The sequence below is a fragment of the Lepidochelys kempii genome, chromosome 1, assembly GCF_965140285.1.
Source record: "Lepidochelys kempii isolate rLepKem1 chromosome 1, rLepKem1.hap1, whole genome shotgun sequence".
Taxonomy (NCBI): domain Eukaryota; kingdom Metazoa; phylum Chordata; order Testudines; family Cheloniidae; genus Lepidochelys; species Lepidochelys kempii.
The window spans coordinates 99,972,244-99,999,260 of NC_136380.1; the positions used below are offsets into that span (position 1 = coordinate 99,972,244).

Below are 27,017 nucleotides of genomic sequence, written 5' to 3' on the forward strand. Positions count from 1 at the left end.
ACCAGCTACCACTGAGAACAATCTAGATCCATCCTCTTTGGAACCCCCTTTCAGGTAGCTGAAAGCAGCTATCAAATCCCCCCTCATTCTTCTCGTCCGCAGACTAAACAATCCCAGTTCCCTCAGCCTCTCCTCATAAGTCATGTGTTCCAGTCCCCTAAGCATTTTTGTTGCACTCCGCTGGACGTTTTCCAACTTTTCCACATCCTTCTTGTAGTGTGGGGCCCAAAACTGGACACAGTACTCCAGATGAGGCCTCACAAATGTCAAATAGAGGGGAACGATCACGTCCCTCAATCTGCTGGCAATGCTCCTACTTATACAGCCCAAAATGCCTTTAGCCTTCTTGGCAACAAGGGCACACTGTTGACTCATATCCAGCTTCTCGTCCACTGTAACCCCTAGGTCCTTTTCTGCAGAACTGCTGCTGAGCCATTCGGTCCCTAGTCTGTAGCGGTGCATGGGGTTCTTCCGTCCTAAGTGCAGGATTCTGCACTTGTCCTTGTTGAACCTCATCAGATTTCTTTTGGCCCAATCCTCCAATTTGTCTAGGGCCCTCTGTATCCTCTCCCTACCCTCCAGCGTATCTACCTCTCCTCCCAGTTTAGTGTCATCTGCAAACTTGCTGAGGGTGCAATCCACACCATCCTCCAGATCATTTATGAAGATACTGAACAAAACCGGCCCCAGGACTGACCCTTGGGGCACTCCACTTGATACCGGCTGCCAACTAGATATGGAGCCATTGATCACTACCCACTGAGCCCGACAATTTAGCCAACTTTCTATCCACCTTATAGTCCATTCATCCAGCCCATACTTCTTTAACTTGCTGGCAAGAATACTGTGGGAGACCGTGTCAAAAGCTTTGCTAAAGTCAAGGAACACCACGTCCACTGCTTTCCCCTCATCCACAGAGCCAGTTATCTCGTCGTAGAAGGCAATTAGATTAGTCAGGCATGACTTGCCCTTGGTGAATCCATGCTGACTGTTCCTGATCACTTTCCTCTCCTCTAAGTGCTTCAGAATTGATTCCTTGAGGACCTGCTCCATGATTTTCCAGGGACTGAGGTGAGGCTGACTGGCCTGTAGTTCCCAGGATCCTCCTCCTCCCCTTTTTTAAAGATGGGCACTACATTAGCCTTTTTCCAGTCGTCCGGGACTTCCCCCAATCGCCATGAGTTTTCAAAGATAATGGCCAATGGCTCTGCAATCACATCCGCCAACTCCTTTAGCACTCTCGGATGCAGCACATCCAGTCCCATGGACTTGTGCTCGTCCAGCTTTTCTAAATAGTCCTGAACCACTTCTTTCTCCACAGAGGGCTGGTCACCTCCTCCGCATGCTGTGCTGCTCAGTGCAGTAGTCTGGGAGCTGACCTTGTTCATGAAGACAGAGGCAAAAAAAAGCATTGAGTACGTTAGCTTTTTCCACATCCTCTGTCACTAGGTTGCCTCCATCATTCAGTAAGGGGCCCACACTTTCCTTGATTTTCTTCTTGTTGCTAACATACCTGAAGAAACCTTCTTGTTATTCTTAACATCTCTTGCTAGCTGCAACTCCAGGTGTGATTTGGCCTTCCTGATTTCACTCCTGCATCCTCGAGCAATATTTTTTATACTCTTCCCTGGTCATTTGTCCAATCTTCCACTTCTTGTAAGCTTCTTTTTTGTGTTCAAGATCAGCAAGGATTTCACAGTTAAGCCAAGCTGGTCACCTGCCATACTTACTATTCTTTCTACACATCGGGATGGTTTGTCCCTGTAACCTCAATAAAGATTCTTTAAAATACAGCCAGCTCTCCTGGACTCCTTTCCCCCTCATGTTATTCTCCCAGGGGATCCTGCCCATCAGTTCCCTGAGGGAGTCAAAAGTCTGCTTTTCTGAAGTCCAGGGTCTGTATTCTGCTGCTCTCCTTTCTTCCCTGTGTCAGGATCCTGAACTCAACCATCTCATGGTCACTGCCTCCCAGGTTCCCATCCACTTTAGCTTCCCCTACTAATTCTTCCTGGTTTGTGAGCATAAGCACTTAATCCTTAGCTTTACATGAAGTGGCTGCTGGTACAGCACTTCAGTGAAAGGCCTTCAACTGCAGAACACAGTTTCTCTGCTGGTCTAACAGCCAACATCTGTTAACCTTCAGAACCTGATTGCCAAGCTCACCTATTTGATCAGGCTTGTGTCTGTGGGTATTTCCTAAAATTTGAGATCACTCTTTGTGGAAGGAAGGGAGGGTTGCTCGACTCCTAGTATTAACATTATTCCAAAGATAGGGAAGTTACTCAGCTTGTTGTAACTAGAGTTCTTCAAGATGTGTAGACCCTATCTGTATTCCACTGTGGGTACGCATGCACTGTATGGGTCCAGAATTGTAAAATTCTTGCATGCAGTAGTCGTTGGTCCACACTTGCGCACCTGCTCTCTTAGTGCTTCAAACTGAAATTATAAGGGGTGGCATGGACCAGCTACCTCCAGCTCCTTTTGTACAGAAAACAATCCATAGCAGAGGGGAAGGAGAGCAGGTAGTAGAATGCGGATAGGGACAACATATCTCTAAGAACTCCAGTTACAATGAGGTATGCAACTTCCCTTTCTTATTCGAGTACTGGTCCCGATGTACATTCCATTGTGGGTTACTGATAAGCATTACTCATAGAGAAGGAGGGTGTGAGGAGGATGCAGAATGTATTGCTGCCCCAAAGAATGTGTCAGTTGAGGAGTCTTGGACCAGAGCATAATGTTTCGTGAATGCGTGGCTAAAACTCGACATGGCTGCTCAGCAAATGTCAAGTGGGGGAACCTGTTGAAGTGATGACACTGAGGCTGCTTGCACCCTTGTAAAGTCAACCCTTATTCCGTGTGATGAAGAAAGCTGAGCCACCTGATAACAGAGTAGGATACAGCCAGAGAACCAACAGAGATACTCAGAGGATATAGCTTGACCTCAGTGTATAGTCTAGGTGACTTTCTGATTGGTTTCTTTCTCTGCAGGTTAAATGGCAATTCTTGTTGCACATTGAGGGAATGAATTTTCCCCTCCTTGCTAGAGGTATGGGGCTTCCGAAAGAACACAGGTGAGTGAACTGACTGGTTTATGTGAAAGTCTAAAATATCTTAAGAATGAATTTTGGGTGTAGTTGTAGCAAGACTTTGTCCTTATGGAATACTGTGTATGGTGAATCAACCATTAGGGCCTCAAGCTAATCTACCCTTCTGGCCAAGGTGACAGGAATAAGAAATATGACTTATATAGACAGATGAGACATGAGCACACAGCTAGTGATTGAAAGGGAGGCTAGGTGAGGATCAAAAGTATTACGTTAAGGTCCCAGTGCGGGCCTGGATTCCTTACTGGCAGAAATAAAAATCGAGTAGCCATCTGATGATGGTGACATGTTGATTGTTACCAAGTGGACCTGCAGCGTATTAAGGGAGATATCTGCCATCTTGAGACCAAGAAGATAGTCTAAAATAGTGGGGATACTCATTGTTTCTGAAGATATAAGCCATTTCTGGGCCCAGATAGAGAAATGTTTCTACTTGGCTGGGTAGCATTTCATGGTGAAATCCTTTCGGCTTTTAAGAGCAAGAGCACAGTAGGCCTGATGCTCATCCAACTATCATGCCATGAGATTAAGTGCCTTGGGAATGGGTTGCCCAACACTCTCCTAGATCAAGAGATTCGGAAAGGACTGGATGTTGATAGGTGGGTGGGATGACATTCGTAGAGGACTCGGAAACCAGAATTGCCTACCTCATTTGGGGGCAAAAAGGATGACTCATGACTTGTCAAATTCTCCGTAGTACCTGAAGTAGTAGTGGGATAAGAGCGAAGGCATAGCTCAGGTGATCTGACCAAGCTAGTAGGAGAGCATCGCCTCTGGAATGCTTTCCTTGAGCTCCCCAAAGCAGCAAATGTTGCATTTCCTGTTTGTCTGGGAGACGAACAGGTCCCAAGTGGGGATTCCCCACCAAGTAAAAATTGTTGTGCACTACTGAATCGTATAATTCCCACCTACGATCGAAATGCCTGCTAAGGCTGTCTGCCAATGAGTTCTGGATTCCTGGAAAGTACAGAGCTAAAAGGAAGATGTCTGACATGAATACATGGTGAAACTGGATGAATGGTAGAAAGGCTTTGCAAACTTCTCATTCTGCCTGAAGATTTTAGAAGATTGATGTGTATTCTGGCTTCTTGTGATGTCCAAGTGCCCTGGGTCATGTGACTGTTCAGGTGGGCTCCCCAGATTATTAGGAAGACATCCATAATGATGGTCTTGTTGGGTGCGCGGGAGAGAAAGGAAACATGAACACATACTCGTTCGGGATCTTTCCACCATGTTAGTGAGGATCTCACTCTGGTGGGAATTGTTATGTTATTCATACTGTTTGCTTGGTGTATATACCATTCAAAGCCAAGCCCACATAAGCACATGAAATCATGTGTCCCGAGATAGAGGCAAATCCACACTGACATTCAAGGGTTGCACATAACCTGGTCTATCAGGTTGCTGAGGGCTGGGAGATAAACCCTTGCCCTGACTGAATCTAGGGTCACTCCTCTGAATTCTATATTCTGTGTTGGGGTCAGGATTGACTTTTCTAAGTTCACACAGACTCCTAGGGATGATAGGAGCTGAAGCATCAATGAGGTTGATGTGAAGCTTCTTGGCAATAAGAAGCCAATCATCTAGATAAGGGAAGATGGTGAAACTGCTCTGCATGCTGCTACTAGAACCACTTTGGTGGACCCTACATGGGGTTGCTAGGATGAGTTGGAGAACCCTTTATTGAAAGTGGTCAGTGCCCACCACAAACTTGCAGAATCTCTGAGGGCAGGATGAATGTCCATGTGAAAGTAAGCATCTCTCATATTTAGAGCTGTGAACCATGTGTCCTTTTCCAGGGACTGTATTATTGATGTCAATGTAATCATATGGAAATATGTTTGCAAATAAAGACACTGAGTTGACGGAGATTGAGAATGAATTACCACCCTCCCTTTTTTTGGTACCAGGAAATATGTCAAATAGAACCCCTTTCCTTCATGTTGAAGAGTTTCACTACCTGTTGGAGGAGGGAATCCTACCTCCTGATGGAGGATCCTCATGAGAATGATCTATGAAAAAGAAGTGGGAAGGGGTTTTTGGAGGGGATAGGGAGATAAAACTCTTTTATGTAGCTGGAATGATGATATCCAACAATCATGTGTCCATTACTACAGTGGTTCTCAACCTTTTCTCATCTGCAGACCCTTTTGGAAATCTCGAATGGAGGTGTGGACCCCTATGGAAATCTATTGTCTGTATTTATAGTTGAATTCTATTTAGACAGTTTTCAGTTTATGTCTTTCGCACACCCCTTTGACACAGTCCACAGTCCACCAGGGGTCTGTGAACCACATATTGAGACCACCACGTTACTACACTCCAGTTGTGGAGTAAGAGTAATAGGGAGGCCACCAAAATATATGTGGGGGTTGGTTGGGGAGGCATCACCAGTGATTCACAAATCCTGAGCAGTCCCATCAAAATTATCTTTTAGCCAGTGGGTGAAGTTGAGATGATGCTGATGCTGGAGGTGCAGGGTATCATGATTTTTGTACCCTCTGTATCTTACGAGGTGGTTCATATGACTTTGACGATAGAACTGGTGAATCATAGACTTGGTTTGCAGGGATGTTTGTGGTATTTCCCCTTTGGGGCAGGTATATATAGTCCCAAGGAATGGAGGGTTACCCTGGAGTCCTTTTAAAAGTGCAAGGACTCATCAGTCTTTTAGTAAACTTCCTTTTCTGCGTGGTCAGAAGGAAGTTCTGATAGCTCCCTTGGAGGGAGGCATGGAAAGATTCTCTACTGGATCACACTGAACCTGTGTAGTGTGCATATAGGTCCCAGCATAGTAAGTAAGGGGGATCAAAGGAGGGTTGTGGAAGTCCCCAACGCATGGTGTACCACTGGTCCTGAGGAAGGTATCTTAGTGGAGGTTGGTTCCAGGAGGCTCTCGAGCTGTTGTCTGGACTGGTGCCCTTGGAGGAGGTGATGACAGTTCCTCTGGTGATTTTAATTCTCCCAATGATGAAAAAGCTGGACCCGGTTCCATTGGTGGTACCGACAGTCCCACTAGAGGAAAGCGGCAGCTGGTAGATGGGACTGGGGGAAAGACTTCTCCCACAGCCCATATCCATTTGTGGAGTCATGATCTCTCTGGTGAAGGAAGGTCCTGATAGCAGAGAAGACTGAAGAAGAGAGAACAAAAATGTCCTTTGCTCTTCCTGGAGTATGTGGGATACTGTCTGCCCATACCATTGGAGCCAATGCAGGGAGGTTCTGTCCTGATGACATATGGGGTACTGGTGGTACTGTCTGTGGTTGAGGATCCCAACGGGTACTCTTTTTCAGGTTTCTGTTTTTTGGCTTAGGTAATATTGCTAGCGCTGGTGACTCCAGTGGGGGGCTGGTACCAACAGAGACCGTCTCTAAAGATCCTTTTAGTCATGGCTCTTAGGCTTAGAATGTTCTGAGTCCATGGGGGCTGGGAACAAAGACTTAGTCAACCTGGACAGGGTCAGATCTGTCCTCTTCGATGTAGACTTAAATGGGGATCAGCTCTTATGTGTGGGAGAGTTCCCTGCCTTTCCAAAGAGATCCTGACGGAGGGTGTGTGAATGTGGATTCCCTCCCTCCTAAGTCACACCTTGTAGTAGGAGGGGTGCTCCTCACTGATTCATGATGCTATATGGGCAGGGGTCCCTTGGGTTGGGTCTGACTGGGCCTTCAATAGCCTTCTCCATGATGTGCTTTTTAAGCCAGAATTTCCATGCCTGACAGGTGAGGCTAGGGAGAAGCAACAAATACTGCACCTGGCAGAGATGTGTACTTCCTGGAAGCAGTCTAGGCAGAATTGGTGGTTGTCACTCATTGAGAAGGAGTGTGGACAGCAGAGACTGTTTTCAAAGCTCAGTGCTCTGGGCACAGTCCCATACCTGTATTGGGGTATGGGATGGTGAGGGAGCTTTGGGATGAGGAATCTAACATACTTCACTGTAAACTATTAAAAACTATTTGCAAATCTATTCTAAAACAAAAACCTTTTAAATATTTGCAGGTTGAAGGCTAAGAGAAGCAGCTGCACTGGAGGTGCTGATTCAAGCCATGCGATAAGAAGAATGAACTGGAGAGGTGATTGGTTCACCCCACACCTTACACTCTCAGTTTGAAACATGAGGAGAACAGGAGCAGACCTATGGACACTGCTTGCCAGAATTCTCTCACTCTGGGCACACGAAGTGCATGCGTATCCACAACAGAATACACATAGGCACCAGCACTTGAAGAAGTATATATTTAATTGAAGATGAAAATTCATGCACAGAGCACATTTTGTAACACACATTTTGATCAGTGCATTTATAACATTAAAATGTCTGGTTATCACTGTGTCAATGGCCCTGTTCAGGCTGTGGGAGTGACGAAGAACAATCCGGATTGGAGCACGGCAGGAAAGCCTTTTAGAAAGGCTATTGCACTGCTCCCCCCAAAGCTTCTGCTCTCCACCTGGTCTTCTCCCCACCACAGCATTCAGAGCAGCTCTTGGAAGCAAGTGGAAATAAAGATGGACACTTGTTTTCCTGTTCAGGAGAGGCCATCTGATTTCTTCTCTTTCCCTTCTTGTGATGTGGAAGAGAACAGGGCAAAATTGGGAAGCCAACCTATCTTCATTCAGAAATAAAGTACCTCTAAGTACCTTTCCCAGACAGGAGGAAGAGCTCTGTGTAGCTTGAAAGCTTGTCTCTCTCACCAACAGAAGTTGGTCCAATAAAAAAAGGTTACCTCATCCACCTTCTTTCTCTACTCTCCTGGGACTGACATGGCTACAACACCACTGCACTCAGGAAAAAAAGCCAGTAACAGGCATCTTTTCTGATTTGTAACTGCATCTTTACTTTTAACGGTTCTGGCTCCAACTGGGACACAGAAGAGGTGGTGACTCCAAAGGGAGTATTAGCAGCATTTTAAGTGCCCCAGCCTATTTAAGGACTTCACCAAGTGCCAAAGGTGGTAAGCTTCTGCCTTAACGCCCCGAAATTAGTGTGGAACTAGCAATATTCTGTAACGTTGCATGTAAAATTAAGTATGGGGATTCTAAATTTTGATTGATGGTGTAATTCTTTGAATTAGTATGAAACATCTAAATCTACACACAGTTCAACAAGCAAATTCAAATATACAATTTTTATTGAAACCTAAGCAAACTCACTCTGTGATTGTGAAAAAATCCATAAGTTCAGATGTTGAAGCCTTGTTCCAATATGTAAACAAAGCATCTAGAAAATGAAGGATTTAAAAAATAAAGTAGTTAACAACAATACTAATAAGAATGTTTTGCGCCATTGGCTCTCAACTTTGAGGTTATGATAATTCATGAAGGCCAGAAAAGGGTTTTCTGGGAGCAGACAATTGTCACAATTTTCTATAGAATTTAAAATTTCCTTTGAACCCCATCTTGTGATTTCAAAGATAGTCTTTTGAATGAATATTGCTGCATTAAATGTTTATTGAATATATAGCATACTATTGAATTAATTTGTACAGGAGTAGTTATTATATATGTGTAAAATAAAGTATGCAGACAATAGTTTATTGTGCAATTCTAAGAAAAATAGAAGACCTCTGAATAATTGAAAAAAATATGCATTTGCAGGTTTCCTATAAAGTGTTTTACACTATGTAGTTTACTTAAATATATATTTATATTTCAAAATATATAAGTCAGAGTTTAAGGCCAGAGGAAATCACTAAAAGAATATTTTTGTTTTGTTTTATTTTTTGCAATTACTGCATGTAAAATTATATTCAAATAATTATATGAAGTATTGCATGTAAAGCATGTAATAAATATTAAACATATCATTAACATTTCTAGTCTCATCCCTGACATTGCGATAAGTGAGGCTATACAATGTATGAAACTTTCAAATCACAGTGTACACATTTTTACCATTACATAAATCAAATGTGAAATTAATATCCAAGTATGTGCTGAAAGTAAGTACCTACCTTTGCTATATTTGGCAGAGAGAACTGATAAAAATTAAATTTGCATACTACAGTTCTCCGTCCTTTTGACTTAATCAAACGAAAGAAATCTGAGACGTATGGTCATAGAGGAAACCATGTGGGAAGTTTTGGAGTTGCAGGCAGAAAAATGTTCTGCACCCTTGTTTTAGGTCTCTCAGATTTTAAAGAGAGCGCCCATTTATATTATAAACTATACTTCAGCCACCTGTTATGCATTTCTTAATGTTGAGTCACTATTTTAAAACTCTGAATTAACGTTAGTTTTACATAATCTTTGAAAGTTACATGGTGACTCTGATTTCTGATAAGTGTACTGGCCAGCTCATTAATATTTTACATTATAAATATATTTAAAGTTTCTATTGTTCCAAAATACTTTCACGGAGAGCTCAACCAAATTGTTTGGACAAATACTTTATTAGCCAAAAAAATGCAGTTTTGGGTTCACCTAAACTATTTGCAAATTCAGGGCAAATAGTTACAACTGAAATGTAACCTCCCCCCTCCAAAAGAAAGCTCCATTTTGTTTTAAAATTTAACTAGATTTATTTAAAACAAACAAACAAATGGGTAAAAAATACCTGAAGAGAAAAACAAAAATATTTGACCTGAAACAAATTTTTTTTCCTTCAGATTTTTCAGTTTGGCCACTGACCTGAAAAATCAACTATTCACTCAGCTCTACTGAGATAGCCACATCACGGAAATATCTGATTGCCTCAAACTTTAATGGATTTACCCTCAGAATATGCCTGTGAAGTAGGGAAGTACGATTATTCCCATTTTACAGATAGCAACCGAGGCATAAAGAAACTAAGTGACTTGCCCAAGGTCACACAGGAAATCTATGGCACAGTAGGGAACTGAACTCAGGTCTCGCAAGTCCTATTTTAGAGCTCCAAAAACTGGACCATTCTTCCTCTCCAATACCCAATAAAAAGTCATACATTGAAGTATGCAGTGACAAATATTTGTTTACTGAGACCTTCAACTAACTATATACTATTGAAGGGAATAATTAATACTTGCGAACTACAAGTTTTCAAGTGGGACAAGTTTTCAAGTGGGACTTAATTTTATCATTCAAGTACAACAAGAAGAAATGTAAAACCATCAACTCACACATGAAAGGCCTAACAAGATATCACAGCCATTATTGAAAATAGTTTGAAAGACTGTAGATCTATAAATCAAACCCTCCATCTCGTAAACTTACAAAATTAAATAGAATCACTGTTTACCTACCATCAGACATGCTTTTTAAAATATGAAGGAAACACATGAGCAGACTTTTGATTTCTGTTTGGTCGAATTTGTCACTTCGAACTACAGAACTTCCGAAAGTGCCACAGTGCTGGTTCTGAGAATAAATAGGAGTACATTTGAGTGAAATATTTTCTTAAACCGTTAAAAACTTAATATTGAATTGCCTTGTTAACTCTTATGAAAAGAGGGGGATCTCAGACTGGAGTAATTAGCTGGATAAGAGCTGACACGGGAGCAGCCTCAGTTAGTCAGAGCACTTGTCCCATGAAGAGAGCCTTCAGAAAGCTCAGTTGCTCTCTGAAGACTTTGTATAAACGTCTCTTAGATGGAGCACCTTTAATGAGTGCTACTCAACACAGGCAGCAGAAATGCTGACCCACGACAGACACTGTTTCAGCATGTAAGTCATGTGTACCCTAAACTCTTGGGAATCTGCCATCAGAGAATCCAAAATAGAGCTGTGGAAAGCAAAATTACTGAGCTGGATATGTATCTGAGACCAAATTAAATATCCAACAGGCATGGAATAAATTAAAATAACTAAAGTGGAACTGAATGTGGAACTAGATACTGTATAATGCTAACTATGGGGAAAACAAAGATTCTGACATCACTGCTGAAGCAGTAGAAAAGGAACTGGGATGAAGCTGAGGTCATGGCTCCATGTAACCGTAATCTGAATCCAGGAAGCATGCATATAAAATTAGCAGTCACTGGTTTTCTAGCAAGCTCAGATTCGATGCTGCAGGAACATACACCTCCTGGAAGCAGGGATCTTTATAGGCAATTTTCAATGGAGAATAAAAAATTGCTCTGGCTTTTTATTAATGAAATCCTTATACAAGTGGTGAAAAATTCAAAGATGCCAAGTGATCTACTGAAAAGAAAGTTAGAAAATCAGTGGATAATTGATAGGACTAAATATTATTCTGGGGAAACATTAACAGCAGCCACATCAAGCAAAACACCGAAATAACCTGAACTGGTAGACTAGGCGGGGATTTTCAAAGGAGTTTAAGAGTCAGGTACCCAAATCCCATTGAAATTCAATGTTTGCCACTTAACTCCCCTAAATTCCTTTGAAAATTCCAGTCCAAAAACCAACTAATTAGCAGAACACTGCAAATTAAGACATTAACAAACATTAACTAAATGTTGGGTGACAGTTTTGCCATTTAGCAGCAGAATACACCTACAGAACATGTTTTCAGTTAAGGAATTTTCTTACTTACTCCAAATATATATTTTCCCCTCAGTCATATATCTTGGAAAAAAGGAAAACAAAATAATGTTTAGACTACTTAAAATAGGCACACCATAGGCTAAGGCCCCCATCCTGCCAACACTTATACCCATGCTTAAATTTAAGCATGTGAGTAGCTCCATTGACTTCAGTGGGTTTACTTGTGTGTTTAAACTGAAGCACATGCATATGCATTTGCAAGATTGGGACCTACGTGCCATTTTAATGAAACTTTTTAGTTGTTTTGGTATTTGATCCATCATATTTACAGCAGGTATAAAATGCTACAAAGCTGTGGCAAAACTCTACTGACCACACTCTTCACCCAGAGTCTTAACTATATCAAGTACAAAAACCAAAATACTACTTGTAACTGAAGAGAGAGCGCAAAATGCAACATTTTCTCTGGTAAAGCTGGAATTGTCAGAAGTGAAAAGTCCACTGTAACACGGCTGTTCTTTGCTAAGTGGCAATTTTCTTCTTCATCTTCACTAAAGCGCATAGCATGAGCAGAATGCCTCCTGCGAAGTTTCTCCCTCTGCCACACAAAGGTGGGTTAGGGTCAAGTGGAAAAAAAGTTAACATATGTTGTGAAACGCACAACAAGGTCTAAAAAAATTAAGTGTTAACATCAGCTAAAATCAGACATGAATGAATACCTCACAGTTACGGCAGCTTTTTGATTTGTAATTGGCTTAAAGTAAAATGATTTAAAACACTCAGATCAATCTAGCAGTGTCCTCCACTTGGCATAGGTGGGAGTCTTAACAATTTAATTATATCTGTTCTAAACAGATTTAGTTAAATGGTGCACAAATGGTATGAAGATTAGCCCTTACTCACTTTTGAAAATCCCACTCTAGGTGATTTGGGATCATTCCTACTGAAAATCAGTGGGACTTTTACTCCTATGTCGCTTACGTACTTTTGAAAATCCCACCCTAAATTTTCTGTTCTGCTTTATTGAATGCAAAACTTAAGATGTTTCTTTTAGTAGATCAGAGTGCCCTTATCCAGCACAGAAAACAGTAATAACTATTTTCTAAAAATGTTTCTTTTAATAAAAACATCTGTTCACATATTCTATAAATTATTTTGATGATGTATGCAGTGCAAGATAGCTAGTCCACATGGTAACTACTTTTTATTTTGCAATTAACAATTTCATGTATCGTAACACTGTCAAATGATGTTATTTCATGTTTTTATCAGTGCTGACATTCAGAATGCAATTCAACTCCTAAGGGAGTTAGTGCAAGACGACTTCTATTGACTCCAATGGGAGCTGGACTGATTTCTTACTATGTAGTAGACGGTTTCCTAATGACATTGAATTACATTTGTTAACGTGAAGACTTAATTATTTTTTACCTTGTCAAGAGAATTGTTCTTGTCACTGTGTCTTTCTGGGAAGCTGTTTCCGGAATCTGTACTTATAAGAGACCCTCTTGAGTCAGCATGTCTTACACAATTAACATTTGGAGTCGATGAGGTATATGGGGAAGCTAAATAAAAACATGAAAGACACACATATGAGAGAGAAAATACTATAGAGATTACTAATGGAGGACTATTTTCAAAGTTCAGTGCAAATTTTTAAAAAGTTAAGTCTGTCTTCTTTCAGTAAAGTTGATAAAATCTTAATTGCAATGCATTTAAAAAAGAGCCTTGTCGCTAAAAGCTGCATAGTGTAATCAAGCTCTAGAGGTGTGCATACCCATGTGTCTGAGCCTGGAATCATTTAGCCAGCAGCATCTGTTAGAGGCTGCACATTTGGCCTGCATACCCTCCTGCCCCGCAGCCCATGGGCATAAAGGATGGAGTACCGCAAATGCCACTCAGTTCCTTCACCAATACTGAAATCCAGAAGGAGGACTCTATGCCAGTGGGGAAGAAGAGCCATAGTGCAGTCCATGTGGACAAAGGCATCTTAAAGAACTGCAGCTACTGTGAGGTAAGTAATCTCTTTCTTCTTTGAGCATTTCTCCACACAGACTATCTAAATGATGACTGCAAGACAGCCCTGCCAAACTGAGCATCTGGTCGAGAAGCTGTGTTAGTAAAATGTATAAGTAGAATGCCATGTAGGTGCTCTACAGAGTTCCAAGACAGGAGCACCTCTAACACATCCTGAGAGATGTTGCTTGATCCCTGCGGAGTGCACCCTAATTGAAAAGGGAACGGGAAACTTTTTCACAGTATAAGAAACCTAAACACAGAAATTTTGGATGTGATCTAAGCATAAAACTCTGTCCTTATAGACAACCACATACGGAGACCCAGCCATCAAAACTTGTGGGCTTGTCTTCATGTACAGCACTACAGGGGTGTAGCTGCGCTGCTGTTGCTCTTAAGTGAAGATGCTCCTGTGCCAATGGGAAAGCTAAGTTAATCCACCTCTCCAAAAGGGAGGAGCTATGTCAACGGGAGATGCTCCCCTGTGGACATAGCGCTGTCTACATGGGGGGTTAGCCCAGTATACCGATGTCACTCAGGGGGCATGGATTTTTCACACCCCTCAGTGATGCAGTTATACTGACATAGATGTGTAGTGTAGAGCTGGTCTGCAACTCCATCAGAATACATGCTGAAGTGACAGCCACTAAAAATTCTGCCTTAATAGAAAAGTGTTACAAAGAACATGTTAAAGGTTGGAAAGAAGGCTCCATTAAAGACATTAATACCATATTCAAGCACAAGAAAGGAAAGGAATCTAACCAGGGTTAACAAATGAACCAGCCCCTTTAAGGGCTTGGAAATTGTAGAGTTAATAGTTGAGAAAAAAACAAAAACAAAAAAACCCCTGAATAGCCACTTAACCGAGCAATAAAAAAACCTATAAACAGCTGCTGAATGCACTTTAACAGAACTGAGAAACCACAACGTTTCAAGGATAATAGATTGTCTAAAATAGTTGAGACAGAAGAGTTCTCTGACTAGATCATACTGAAAAATGCCTCCACTTACATATAGATATATACACACACACCTGTCTTGTAGAGGCTTTCCTAACAGGAATGAAGACTTGAATAGCCAGTGAGCAGTACTTCTCAAGCAGAGTCAGCCAGCTAGCCTCCATGCTGTCAAGTGCAGAGTTTTTGGGTCTGAGTCCAGCACCAGTCTCTGATTTTAAGAAAGGATATTTGGAAAGATGGGGAACCAAAGACGGACAAACTGAAAGGTGAATTATATTGGGAAACCAAAACTGATGGGCCCAAGTCGGAGCTTGTCCTGAGCCTTACCCTGACAAACTTTTCTGAGAATTAACAGGATGAGGAGAAAAAAAGGCAAAACATGCTGTATGATCCCACAGAATCAGATCTGCATCTGCAAAAGACTTTGGACTCATTCCTCCTATTGAGCAATGTATGGAATATTTCTTATCATATGTAGCAAATATGTCCATTGAGGGAACTTCCCAATCCTGAAACATTGGATTCAAAATGGAGTCTTTTAGCTCCCATTCATTGCAGATGGAGTCTTTCCTGCTCAGATCATCTGTCCTAAATTGTCCTGTACGCCTGGGTAGACGAAATGCCAACAGGTTGATATGATGACTACACCATTCCACAAGAGAATTGATTACCAATAGAGGCGAAGATCTTGCAACCGTCAAATGTTTATATAATTCATTGCTGTCTTATTATCTGTTAGGATCTGAACAGTGGTGTTCTGGAGCATGGACAGACACGCTTTGCAAGGTAGAAGAATGGCTCTCAACTCCAATATGTTTAACTGCAATTCCTCCTGGGACCATAGGCTGTGGGCCTGAAATTTGCCTAGGTGTAAACTCCATCATTGCTTGGATGTATCCTTGAGAGTAGTCTGATGGAGAAGCTGAAAGAAAAAACTCACTGGGACACACAAAGGTGAGTCCATCCACCAATGAAGAGATGCCAGCACCTTTGGAAGTATCACTACAAGAAGGCATAGTTTGTATCTGACTGGGTGATAAACTGGTCTTCATAGAATCATAGAATATCAGGGTTGGAAGGGACCCCTGAAGGTCATCTAGTCCAACCCCCTGCTCAAAGCAGGACCAATTCCCAGTTAAATCATCCCAGCCAGGGCTTTGTCAAGCCTGACCTTAAAAACCTCTAAGGAAGGAGATTCTACCACCTCCCTAGGTAACGCATTCCAGTGTTTCACCACCCTCTTAGTGAAAAAGTTTTTCCTAATATCCAATCTAAACCTTCCCCACTGCAACTTGAGACCATTACTCCTCGTTCTGTCATCTGCTACCATTGAGAACAGTCTAGAGCCATCCTCTTTGGAACCCCCTTTCAGGTAGTTGAAAGCAGCTATCAAATCCCCCCTCATTCTTCTCTTCTGCAGGCTAAACAATCCCAGCTCCCTCAGCCTCTCCTCATAACTCATGTGTTCCAGTCCCCTAATCATTTTTGTTGCCCTTCGCTGGACTCTCTCCAATTTATCCACATCCTTCTTGAAGTGTGGGGCCCAAAACTGGACACAGTACTCCAGATGAGGCCTCACCAATGTCGAATAGAGGGGAACGATCACGTCCCTCGATCTGCTCGCTATGCCCCTACTTATACATCCCAAAATGCCATTGGCCTTCTTGGCAACAAGGGCACACTGCTGACTCATATCCAGCTTCTCGTCCACTGTCACCCCTAGGTCCTTTTCCGCAGAACTGCTGCCTAGCCATTCGGTCCCTAGTCTGTAGCTGTGCATTGGGTTCTTCCGTCTTAACCACCCCTGAAGGGGGCAAAGGTGCAGTCTTGCATACAAAGTCACAACATCAACACTTCTGGGAGAAGGAATCAGAGCAGATCTGTATTAGATTTCTTTTGTCAAACTGAGATGTTGATAAAGCTAAAATTTATAATAAATATCTTCCAAGCTGAATACAAATGTTCTCAGGGGCAGCAAACTTTGATAGTCTGGGAACAAGTGAACAGAGAGATTTTTCAATCCCTGAGTTAAATTAGAAAAAGTATTGTTAAACCACATAAAGGATATCTGTAAGAACAGCCACTTCAGGAAGACCAAGTTTATACTAGATTGTGGGGAATCTTGAGGTATGATGTTACTGAGGGAAGTATCAAGAACAGATGCCCTGCCTCCGGACCCCCACCCCTGCACCCAAACCACCCCACTACTGAGCTCCATGCACTCAAATCCTTACCCTTACGAGCCTCACTCCCCTGCACCACCCTGAGCCCCCACATCAAGACCCCCATGCTACTGACCCCCAATTATCTGCACCCAGACCCCCAAGGGGGCTCCAGATGCAGAGCTTGAGGGTCAATGGGGTGGGGTTTGGTGGGGATGTCTGAGTATAGGAAGTCTGGATGCATGGGGGTTGGGCAGATGGGGAAGCAGTTCCCTGTATAGTGACCCCTTCCCGCCGCAGCTGAGGAGCAATGGGGACAGAAAGCAGGGGAGGATGCTGAGCTTCCTGCAGCTGGGGGAGGTTTCTGGGGGTGGGTGTGACACAGCCCTAGCCACTCCTTGCAGGCGAAGAGGAAGTCCTGTCCTCTCCTGCCTCCAGCCCAGCTGGGACAAGCAGCTGATCCTGGCTCAGGGTAGGAGCTATTGGCTGGGGTCTACCTTTCCGCCAGCTGGTGCATGACTGCTCTTGCAGCTTCCCTTTGCTTCCCTGTCAGAAAGTCATTTTTCTGCGGGGAAGCAAAGAAATCTACGGGGACATGAATTACAGTGGCGCAGAATTCCCTCAGTAGTAAATATTAGAGGCTCAACATCAAGCTATCCTGATGCAGAGGAAAGATAAGAAGTGCCACAAGAGGCTGAAGTGACTGTTGAAGAACTTTTTTTAGCTACCTAAAACTCAAAAGGGATACATAAAAGGAAATCGAAGGAGGGACATGTCATCACAGAGGTATACATGGGAATAGCAGCAGTATGTAGGGACAAAATCAGGAAAGCCAAGGCAAAGAATGAGTTATAGCTGGCAAAAGATGTTAGAGACAACAGGAAGGGGTTCTTCAAATGTGTCAAACTAAAAAGAAAGATCAAGGACAGTGCGGGTCTGCTGCTCATTGGAGAGAGTGGGCTGGTAACAGAAGATGATAGGAAGGTAGAGCTGCTCAATGCCTACTTTGCTTCAGTCTTCTCACAAAAAATAATATGTGACCAAAGGACTACTGAAGTTACCATAGGCAATAAAGGGGAAGGGATGCAGATCGCGATACGTAAAGAACACGTGAGAAATCTTCTGACTAATTTAAATGAATTCAAATCAATGGGATTGGATGCTACTCATCCAACAGTACTGAAGGAATTAGCTGAAGAAATCTCAGAGCCACTGAGATATTTACAAACTCATGGATGACAGGAGAAGTCCGAGAGGTCTGGAGACCTAATGTAGTGCCCATCTTTTAAAAGGGGGAAAAGGAGAAGCCAGGGAACTACAGACCAGTGACCCTGACTTTGATACCTGGGAAGCTACTACTCAATGTATAAAACATTAAATTTGCAAATACCTGGAAGATGAAGGAGTAATCACTAGCAGCCAGCATGGATTTACCAAGAATAAATAATTCCAAATCAGCTTGATTTCCTTCTTTGATAGGGTATCTCATTTGGTGGATAGGGGAATTGTGGTGGGCATAATATAACCTGGACTTCAGCAAGGCTTTTGACACAGTCCCACATAACATTCTGAAAAGCAAGCTGGAGAAATGTGGGCAGAACTACCATTAAGTCGATACATAATTGGTTAAACAACCACAAACAAAGAGTAGCTATTAATGGAATGAGGTCAGATTGGAGGGAGATCTCAAGTGGGGTTCCACAGGGATCTGTTCTGGGTCTGGTGTTATTTCACTTCTTTATTAATGACCTGGATGTAGGTGTAGAGAGCATACTGATCAAGTCTGCAGATGACACAAAACTAGGGGGATTGCCAATACTTTGGAGGATAGACCTAAAATTCAGAGGGATCTTGATAAATTGGAGAACTGGGATATAGACAACAACATGAAATTCAAGACAAATGTAAAGTGGTACGCTTAGGGAAGAAAAACCAAAGGAACAAATACAGAATGAGGGGAAACTGGCTTGGCAGCAGCACTGCTGAGATAGATCTGGGAGTTGTGATGGATCACAACCTCAACATGAGCCAGCAATGTGATGCTGTTGCAAGAAAAGCAACTGCAATTTTAGGTTGCATTAAGAGAGGCATAGCATGCAAGTCACAGGAGGTGATAGTACCACTTTACTTGGAGCTGGTTAGGCCTGAGCTGGAATACTGAGTCCAGTTGTGGTCAACGACATATAGAAAGGATGTAGAGAAACTGGAAAGGATACAGAGGCGAACAACAAAGACAATCAAAGGGATGGAATGCAAGCCATATGAGCAAAGACTGAAGGAACTGGGTATGTTAAGTTTGGAAAAGAGGAGATTAAGGGGGGATATGAGAGCAGTCTTCAGATATTTGAAAGGCTGCCATAAAAAAGATGGATAAAAGTTGTTCTCTTCTGCCACAGAGGGCAAGGCAAGAGACAATGGGTTCAAACTGCAGCATAGCAGATTTAAATTTAATTTCTGGAAAAAATTCCTAACTGTAAGAACAGCAGGACAATGGAACAAACTCCCTCGGGAGGTTGTGGGAGCTTTTTCACTGAAAACTTCAAAGGAGGCTGTATAGCCATCTGTCTTGGATGGTTTAGACACAATAAATCCTGCATCCTGGCAGTGGGTTAGACTAGATGACCCTTGAGGTCCCTTTTAACCCTGTGATTCTATGATTCCCAAAATAATCTGAAACTAGCTGTGGGGAGCCAGGAAATACACCTATGGCACATAAAATGGGAAAACAATTGTGGAAGCAAACAAGTAGTAATTCATCTAAATGACTATCTTCTATCATTATCTCCTGAAAGTGGGGATTTGGCACCCATCCCCAGGAAGGGACAAGACTCAGCGCTGCTTCCTCTTTTCTCCTCAGCAGCATAAAAAAAGAGGCAGGCAAAACCTGATGGTTTAGGTGCCAAAAATTCCAAGTCCATTTAGGCAGAACTCACGCTCCCCACAGCTATCTGGCAGGTTTCAGGGTAGCAGCTGTGCTAGTCTGTATTTGCAAAAAGAAAAGAAGGACTTGTGGCACCTTAGAGACTAACAAATTTATTTGAGCATAAGCTTTCGTGAGCTACGGCTCACTTCATCGGATGCATTCAGTGGAAAATACAGTGGGGAGATTTATATACACAGAAAACGTGAAACAATGGGTGTTACCATACACACTGTAATGACAGTGATCAGGTAAGGTGAGCTATTACCAGCAGGAGAGCAGGGGAAGGGGGGAGACGACCTTTTGTAGTGATAATCAAGGTTGGCCATTTCCAGCAGTTGACAAGAACGTCTGAGGAACAGCGGGGGCGGGGGGCAGGAATAAACATAGGGAAATAGTTTTACTTTGTTTAATGACCCATCCACTCCCAGTCTTTATTCAAGCCTTCCACACAAACTTCCTCGTGGCTGGACTTTACAAAAACTAGACAAGCCATTTACAACACACACTTTGCTTCTCTACAGAAGAAAAAGGACACTAAACTATCTAAACTACTACATGCCACAAGGGGCCACAACAGTGGTTCTCTTAACCCACCCAGCAATATTGTTAATCTATCCAACTATACTCTTAGCTCAGCAGAAGAATCTGACCTATCTCGGGGCTGCTCCTTCTGCCCCTCCACACCCATGAACGTGATACAGTTCTGTGGTGACCTAGAATCCTATTTTCGATGTCTCCGACTCAAGGAATATTTCCAACACACCTCTGAACAACATACTAACCCACAGAGACCTTCCTACCAAGACCACAAAAAGAAGGATTCTGGGTGGACTCCTCCTGAAGGTCGAAACAACAGACTGGACTTCTACATAGAGTGCTTCTGCCAACGTGCACGGGCTGAAATTGTGGAAAAGCAGCATCACTTGCCCCATAACCTCAGCTGTCGGGAACACAATGCCATCCACAGCCTCAGAAACAACTCTGACATCATAATCTAAAAGGCTGACAAAGGAGGTGCTGTCGTCATCATGAATAGGTTGGAAAATGAACAAGAGGCTGCTAGGCAGCTCTCCAACACCACTTTCTACAAGCCATTACCCTCTGATCCCACTGAGGGTTACCAAAAGAAACTACATCATCTGCTCAAGAAACTCCCTGAAAAAGCACAAGAACAAATCCGCACAGACACACCCCTGGAACCCTGACCTGGGGTATTCTATCTGCTACCCAAGATCCATAAACCTGGAAATCCTGGATGCCCCATCATCTCAGGCATTGGCACACTGACAGCAGGATTGTCTGGCTATGTAGACTCCCTCCTCAGGCCCTACGCTACCAGCACTCCCAGCTGTCTTCAATACACCACTGACTTCCTGAGGAAACTACAATCCATCGGTGATCTTCCTGAAAACACCATCCTGGCCACTATGGATGTAGAAGCCCTCTACATCAACATTCCACACAAAGATGGACTACAAGCCATCAGGAACACTATCCCCGATAATGTCACGGCTAACCTGGTGGCTGAACTTTGTGACTTTGTCCTCACCCATAACTATTTCACATTTGGGGACAATGTATACCTTCAAATCAGCGGCACTGCTATGGGTACCCGCATGGCCCCACAGTATGCCAACATTTTTATGGCTGACATAGAACAACGCTTCCTCAGCTCTCGTCCCCTAATGCCCCTACTCTACTTGCGCTACATTGATGACATCTTCATCATCTGGACCCACAGAAAAGAAGCCATTGAGGAATTCCACCATGATTTCAACAATTTCCATCCCACCATCAACCTCAGCCTGGACCATTCCACACAAGAGATCCACTTCCTGGACACTATGGTGCTAATAAGCGATGGTCACATAACCACCACCCTATACCGGAAATCTACTGACCGCTACGCCTACCTACATGCCTCCAGCTTTCATTCAGACCACACCACACGATCCATGTCTACAGCCAAGCTCTACAATACAACTGCATTTGCTCCAACCCCTCAGACAGAGACAAGCACCTACAAGATCTCTATTAAGCATTCTTACAACTACAATACCCACCTGCTGAAGTGAAGAAACAGATTGACAGAGTCAGGTGAGTACCCAGAAGTCACCTACTACAGGACAGGCCCAACAAAGAAAAGAACAGAACGCCACTAGCCATCACCTTCAGCCCCCAACTAAAACCTCTCCAACGCATCATCAAGGATCTACAACATATCCTGAAGGATGACCCATCACTCTCACAGATCTTGGGAGACAGGCCAGTCCTTGCTTACAGACAGCCCCCAAATCTGAAGCAAATACTCACCAGCAACCACGCACCACACAACAGAACCACGAACCCAGGAACCTATCCTTGCAACAAAGCCCGTTGCCAACTGTGTCCACATATCTATTCAGGGGAAGCCATCATAGGGCCTAATCACATCAGCCACCCTATCAGAGGCTCGTTCACCTGCACATCTACCAATGTGATATATGCCATCATGTGCCAGCAATGCCCCTCTGCCATGTACACTGGCCAAACTGGACAGTCTCTACGTAAAAGAATCAATGGACAAATCAGACATCAAGAATTATAAGATTCAAAAACCAGTCGGAGAACACTTCAATCTCTTTGGTCACTCGATTACAGACCTAAAAGTGGCAATTCTTCAACAAAAAAATCTTCAAAAACAGACTCCAATGAGAGACTGCTGAATTGGAATTAATTTGCAAACTGGATACAATTAACTTAGTCTTGAATAAAGACTGGGAGTGGATGGGTCATTACACAAAGTAAAACTATTTCCCCATGTTTATTCCCCCCCCCGCTGTTCCTCAGACATTCTTGTGATTATCAAAGTGGACCATTTCCAGCAGTTGACTACAAAATGCACTACCCACCCCCCCAGCTCTTCTGCTGGTAATAGCTCACCTTACCTGATCACTCTCCATACAGTGTGTATGGTAACACCCATTGTTTCATGTTCTCTGTGTATATAAATCTCCCCACTGTATTTTCCACTGAATGCATCCGATGAAGTGAGCCGTAGTCCACGAAAGCTTATGCTCAAATAAACTGGTTACTCTCTAAGGTGCCACAAGTCCTCCTTTTCTTTTCACAGCTATCTGGCAGTCTCTTATGAAGCGTAGCAGCAGCAATTTAAGTTTAGAGTCTTCATACTGAACAAGAGGTGGACAAAATCAAAGATGTGCCTGAACGTACTTCTATAAATTAGGGCTGTCCATTAATCGCAGTTAAGTCATGCGATTAATCGCAGTTTTAATTGCGCTGTTAAACAATAGAATACCAGTTGAAAGTTATTAGATATTTATGGGTGTTTTTCTACATTTTCAAATATATTGATTTAAATTACAACACGGAATACAAAGTGTATAGTGCTCACTTTATATTATTTTTTCTTGCAAATATTTGCACTGTAAAAATGATAAAAGAAATAGTTTTTTCAGTTCACCTCACGCAATTTCTTTTTTGTGGAAGTGCAATTTACAAATGTAGATTTTTTTTGTTATACAACTGCACTCAAAAACAAAACAATGCAAAACTTTAGAGCCTACAAGTCCACTCAGTCCTACTTCTTGTTTAATAATTGCTAAGACAAACAAGTTTATTTATATATATGGGAGATAATGCTTCCCACTTCTTATTTATATCACCATAAAGTGAGAACAGGCGTTCACATGGGACTTTTGTACCTGGCATTGCAAGGTATTTACCTGCCAGATATGCTAAACATTTGTATGCCCCTTCATGTTTCGGACACAATTCCAGAGGACATGCTTCCATGCTGATGACACTCGTTAAAAAAATAATGCTTTAATTAAATTTGTTATTGAACCCCTTAGGGGAGAATTGTATATCTCCGGCTCTGTTTTACCCACATTCTGCCATATATTTCATGTTATAGTAGTCACGGATGACGACTCATCAGGCTGTTAATTTTAAGAACACTTTCGCTGAAGATTTGACAAAAGGCAAAGAAGGTACTACTGTGAGATTTCTAAAGATAGCTACAGGACTCCAAGGTTTAAGAATCTGAAAAGCCTTCCAAAATCTGAGAGGGATGAGGTGTGAAGTATGCTTTCAGACATCTTAAAAGATCAACACTCCAATAAAGAAACTACAAAACTCGAACCACCACTGCTGGTGGCATCTGACTCAGATGATGAAAATGAACATGCATCGGTCTACAGTGCTTGGATGGTTATTGAGCTGAACCTGTCATCAGCATGGACATGTCCTCTGATATAGTGGGTGAAGCATGAAGGGACATATGAATCTTCAGCACATTGGGCATGTAAATATCTTGCGATGCTGGCTGCAACAGTGCCATGCGAATTTCTGTTCTCACTTTCAGGTGATATTGTGAACAACAAGCAGACAGCATTATTTCCTGCAAATGTAAACAAGCTTGTTTGTCTGAGCGACTGGCTGAACAAGAAATAGGACTGAGTAGACTAATAGGCTCTAAAGTTTTACATTGTTTTATGTTTGAATGCAGTTATTTTTTGTACATAATTCTACATTTGTAAGTTCAGCTTTCATCATAAAGAGACTGCACTACAGTACTTGATTAGATGAACTGAAAAATACTTTTTTTACAGTGCAAATATTTGTAATAAAAAATAAATATAAACTGAACACTGTACACTTTGTATTCTGTGTTGTAACTGAAATCAATATATTTGAAAATGTAGAAAAACATCCAAAAATATTGAATACATTTCACTTGGTATTCTATTGCTTAATAGTGCGATTAATCATGATTCATTTTTTTAATCGCTTGACAGCCCTACTATAAATATAAATAAGTTACACTGAATTGGCGGAGATATGGCTATACCAGAATGGATCTATATTCATATACTTTTGCCTGCCCTCCAGACTCAGAAACCCCACATAGGACAACTGGCGGAAGTGATGTCCTTTACATTCTTACTTTCATGACTGGCAGTTTATCTGTGTTTCATCCAAGAAAGGAGCTCTCACTTACTTGACTGGAATGATTAAACCTTTTCATAGTATATGTTTTCAAAATGTGATGACACTAAGACTTAAAGTTTATTTTAGTAAAGAAAGAAGAGAAAACTAGTCAGAATTTTTTAAAAAAAGTATTACCAATGCCAGAGATAACACCAAACAGATCTTTGTGGAGGTTGTTATCCGAAGTGTTTCCTGATTTTTGTGGTGTTACTAAAGGATTTGCAGCTGGCATACTAAGTGGTTCATCTTTTACACTCTGTTCAGAAAATAAAAACAAATTATTATAATGTACATTTTGTGACATTCCAAAATTAGTGTGTGCGCACATTACATCTCTCTCTCCCTGTCCCGCAGGAATGTGATATCAGATGTTTTTAAAAGTCAAGGGTGACAAAGTATATGCCACAGCACACTGAAACAAACATGGGATACTGAACGTTACCTCTAACATGTCAATATGTTTACTTCAATACTGCACACAGTTGGGTATATACTTTTTAGAATGACTTTATTTAGACTTGCCTTACTTTTGTTTACAACATCCAGAAATTTCTCCTTCTCCTGAAAATGTATTGTGAACGTCTCTTTTTTGTTTCACTTGGTAATTTTTATGTCATTGACTGAATTAGGTAATAAAAGAGTCCATCGACATGGGCTGTCTGCTGAGTACCAACAAAGACTCCTGTCTTTGTCTTCATTTTAACAACTACAGCCCCAGTCCTCCTAATATTTATGTATGTGATTAACTTTATGTATTTGAGTAGCACCATTGACTTCAAGCATGTTAACGCTAGCGGGATCAGGGTCTATAATAGCAAAAATGCAAGCTGTTGATGTAGTTAGCAGGACAGCTCAAACACTAATGCCCAATTTCTGAATAAAAAAGTAGAGAAGCAAATTTTTTTTGTTGTAAATACTTTTTTTGAAAAGGAAAATGTCTATATGATCATGATTTGGGGTCATTTTCATGATTTCCATGCCTTCTGTGAAATCGTCATTTACATAGGGCCCTAATCATAATGCATATGCAAAAGAGAGCCTAATTAAGCTAGCAAAGACAACCATAATTCTGGCATTATCTAATTTCTAAGTTTGACTTTGTAACCTTAATGTTCTTTTCACCTTTTTTTGTGTGCAGCTGTAAATAGGCAATTGATTTTTTTTAAAAAAAGAAATGAACATATATACATACTAAACCCAACGCTGCATTTCCCGTGCACCTAAAATTCTAATAAACTTTTATGGAAATTTGGAGTGAGCAAAATACAGGAACATGACCACTGTGGTCTACAAAGAGCAAACAAATCAATACCATTTCTTTGTCCTTCTGACATAAATGAGGTGGTGACATGGCTTGAGGTCTCTTCTGCTCTGGCTATCCCTGGTGGCATAACAGTCGCTACGGGGCCATTACAAGCTTATTTTAGATAGAGCAGCCATAAGGCTGGTCTAATTTATGCTCAGGACTGAGCTAGCTTGCTACAGACCCCAGGATATATGAAATACAATGGTGATTTAAGTGCACCTTGTTTGGACCCAAGGATCTAGTCCATAGCATTCAGCTTGCCATATGCACATTATTGAATATATTCTGCTAAAAATAACTCAATGTCAAATAATAAAGAGGCTCACTTACGCTGCTGGAAGGATTAACAGGAAAAGGTGACACGTCCTTGACATTAATTCGCTGGACATTTTCTAGCAGCAGTCCAAACACTGGCAGATACAAAGTGGCTATTCTTGCTTGATGGCTCTGAACAAAGATTCATGGTTCTTGTTAAATAATGAAACCAGTGATTTAAAAAACTAACAAAACAACCCATCAATGCGAATGTTTCTTCTACTGTTCTTCCCCTAACTATAGAACCCAATATTCAGCATTAGGGAAGATATGCTAAATCAGGGTCTAGGATAGAGGTCCCCAAACTGTGGGGCACACAGACAAGGGGGGCATGGAGGAACTTCCAGGGGTCATTGCAGGGCCCGGGCCAGTCCCCACAGAGGGCAAGGAAGGAGTGCCACCCAGCTCTGCTCCAGTCCCACCCCCAGCCATGTTCCTGGCTCCTGGCCCTGGGCTTGGCCCCGTCCTCAACCTTAGTGCACTCCAATCCGGATCCCGACCCTGTCTCCAGCCTTGGCTGCTGCTCCATTCCTCACCTGGGGCCAAGGCTGGGGCCGGGGCTGGGAGCAGAGCCGCTCCTGGCCTCAGGCCTGGCTGCCAGCCCCCACCGCTACAGCTCTGCTCCTGTCCCTGCCCACAGCCGTGGCCCTGCTCCCATCCCCAGCCCCCTGTCTACATCCCTCCCCGACCCCCTGAGCCATGGCCCCGCCCCAGCCCTGGCTCTGGGGTGGTGTGCACAGGGGTAAGGGAAGGCACAACCCTCAAAAGTTTGGGGACTGCTGGTCTAGAACATGTATTCATTAGCATACAGATAT

The 27,017-nt window shown here is 42.3% G+C and overlaps 1 protein-coding gene across 23 annotated transcripts in view; it reads right to left on the reverse strand.

Moving 5' to 3' along the window:
• The window catches only part of DOCK9 (dedicator of cytokinesis 9), a 335,502-nt gene that overhangs the window by 80,254 nt on the left and 228,231 nt on the right, over nt 1-27,017 (reverse strand). For all 23 annotated transcript variants that reach the window (XR_012159418.2, XM_073348476.2, XM_073348365.2 and 20 more), the window contains 5 exons: nt 26,218-26,334; nt 24,717-24,837; nt 12,961-13,094; nt 10,326-10,440; nt 8,260-8,326 (listed from right to left, as the gene is read on the reverse strand). Coding sequence is in view for 22 of the 23 variants with exons in the window: in XM_073348476.2 (XP_073204577.1) it covers nt 8,260-8,326; nt 10,326-10,440; nt 12,961-13,094; nt 24,717-24,837; nt 26,218-26,334 (554 nt within the window). In the remaining variant the exon portion in view is untranslated. The remainder of the gene's footprint in view (nt 1-8,259; nt 8,327-10,325; nt 10,441-12,960; nt 13,095-24,716; nt 24,838-26,217; nt 26,335-27,017) is intronic.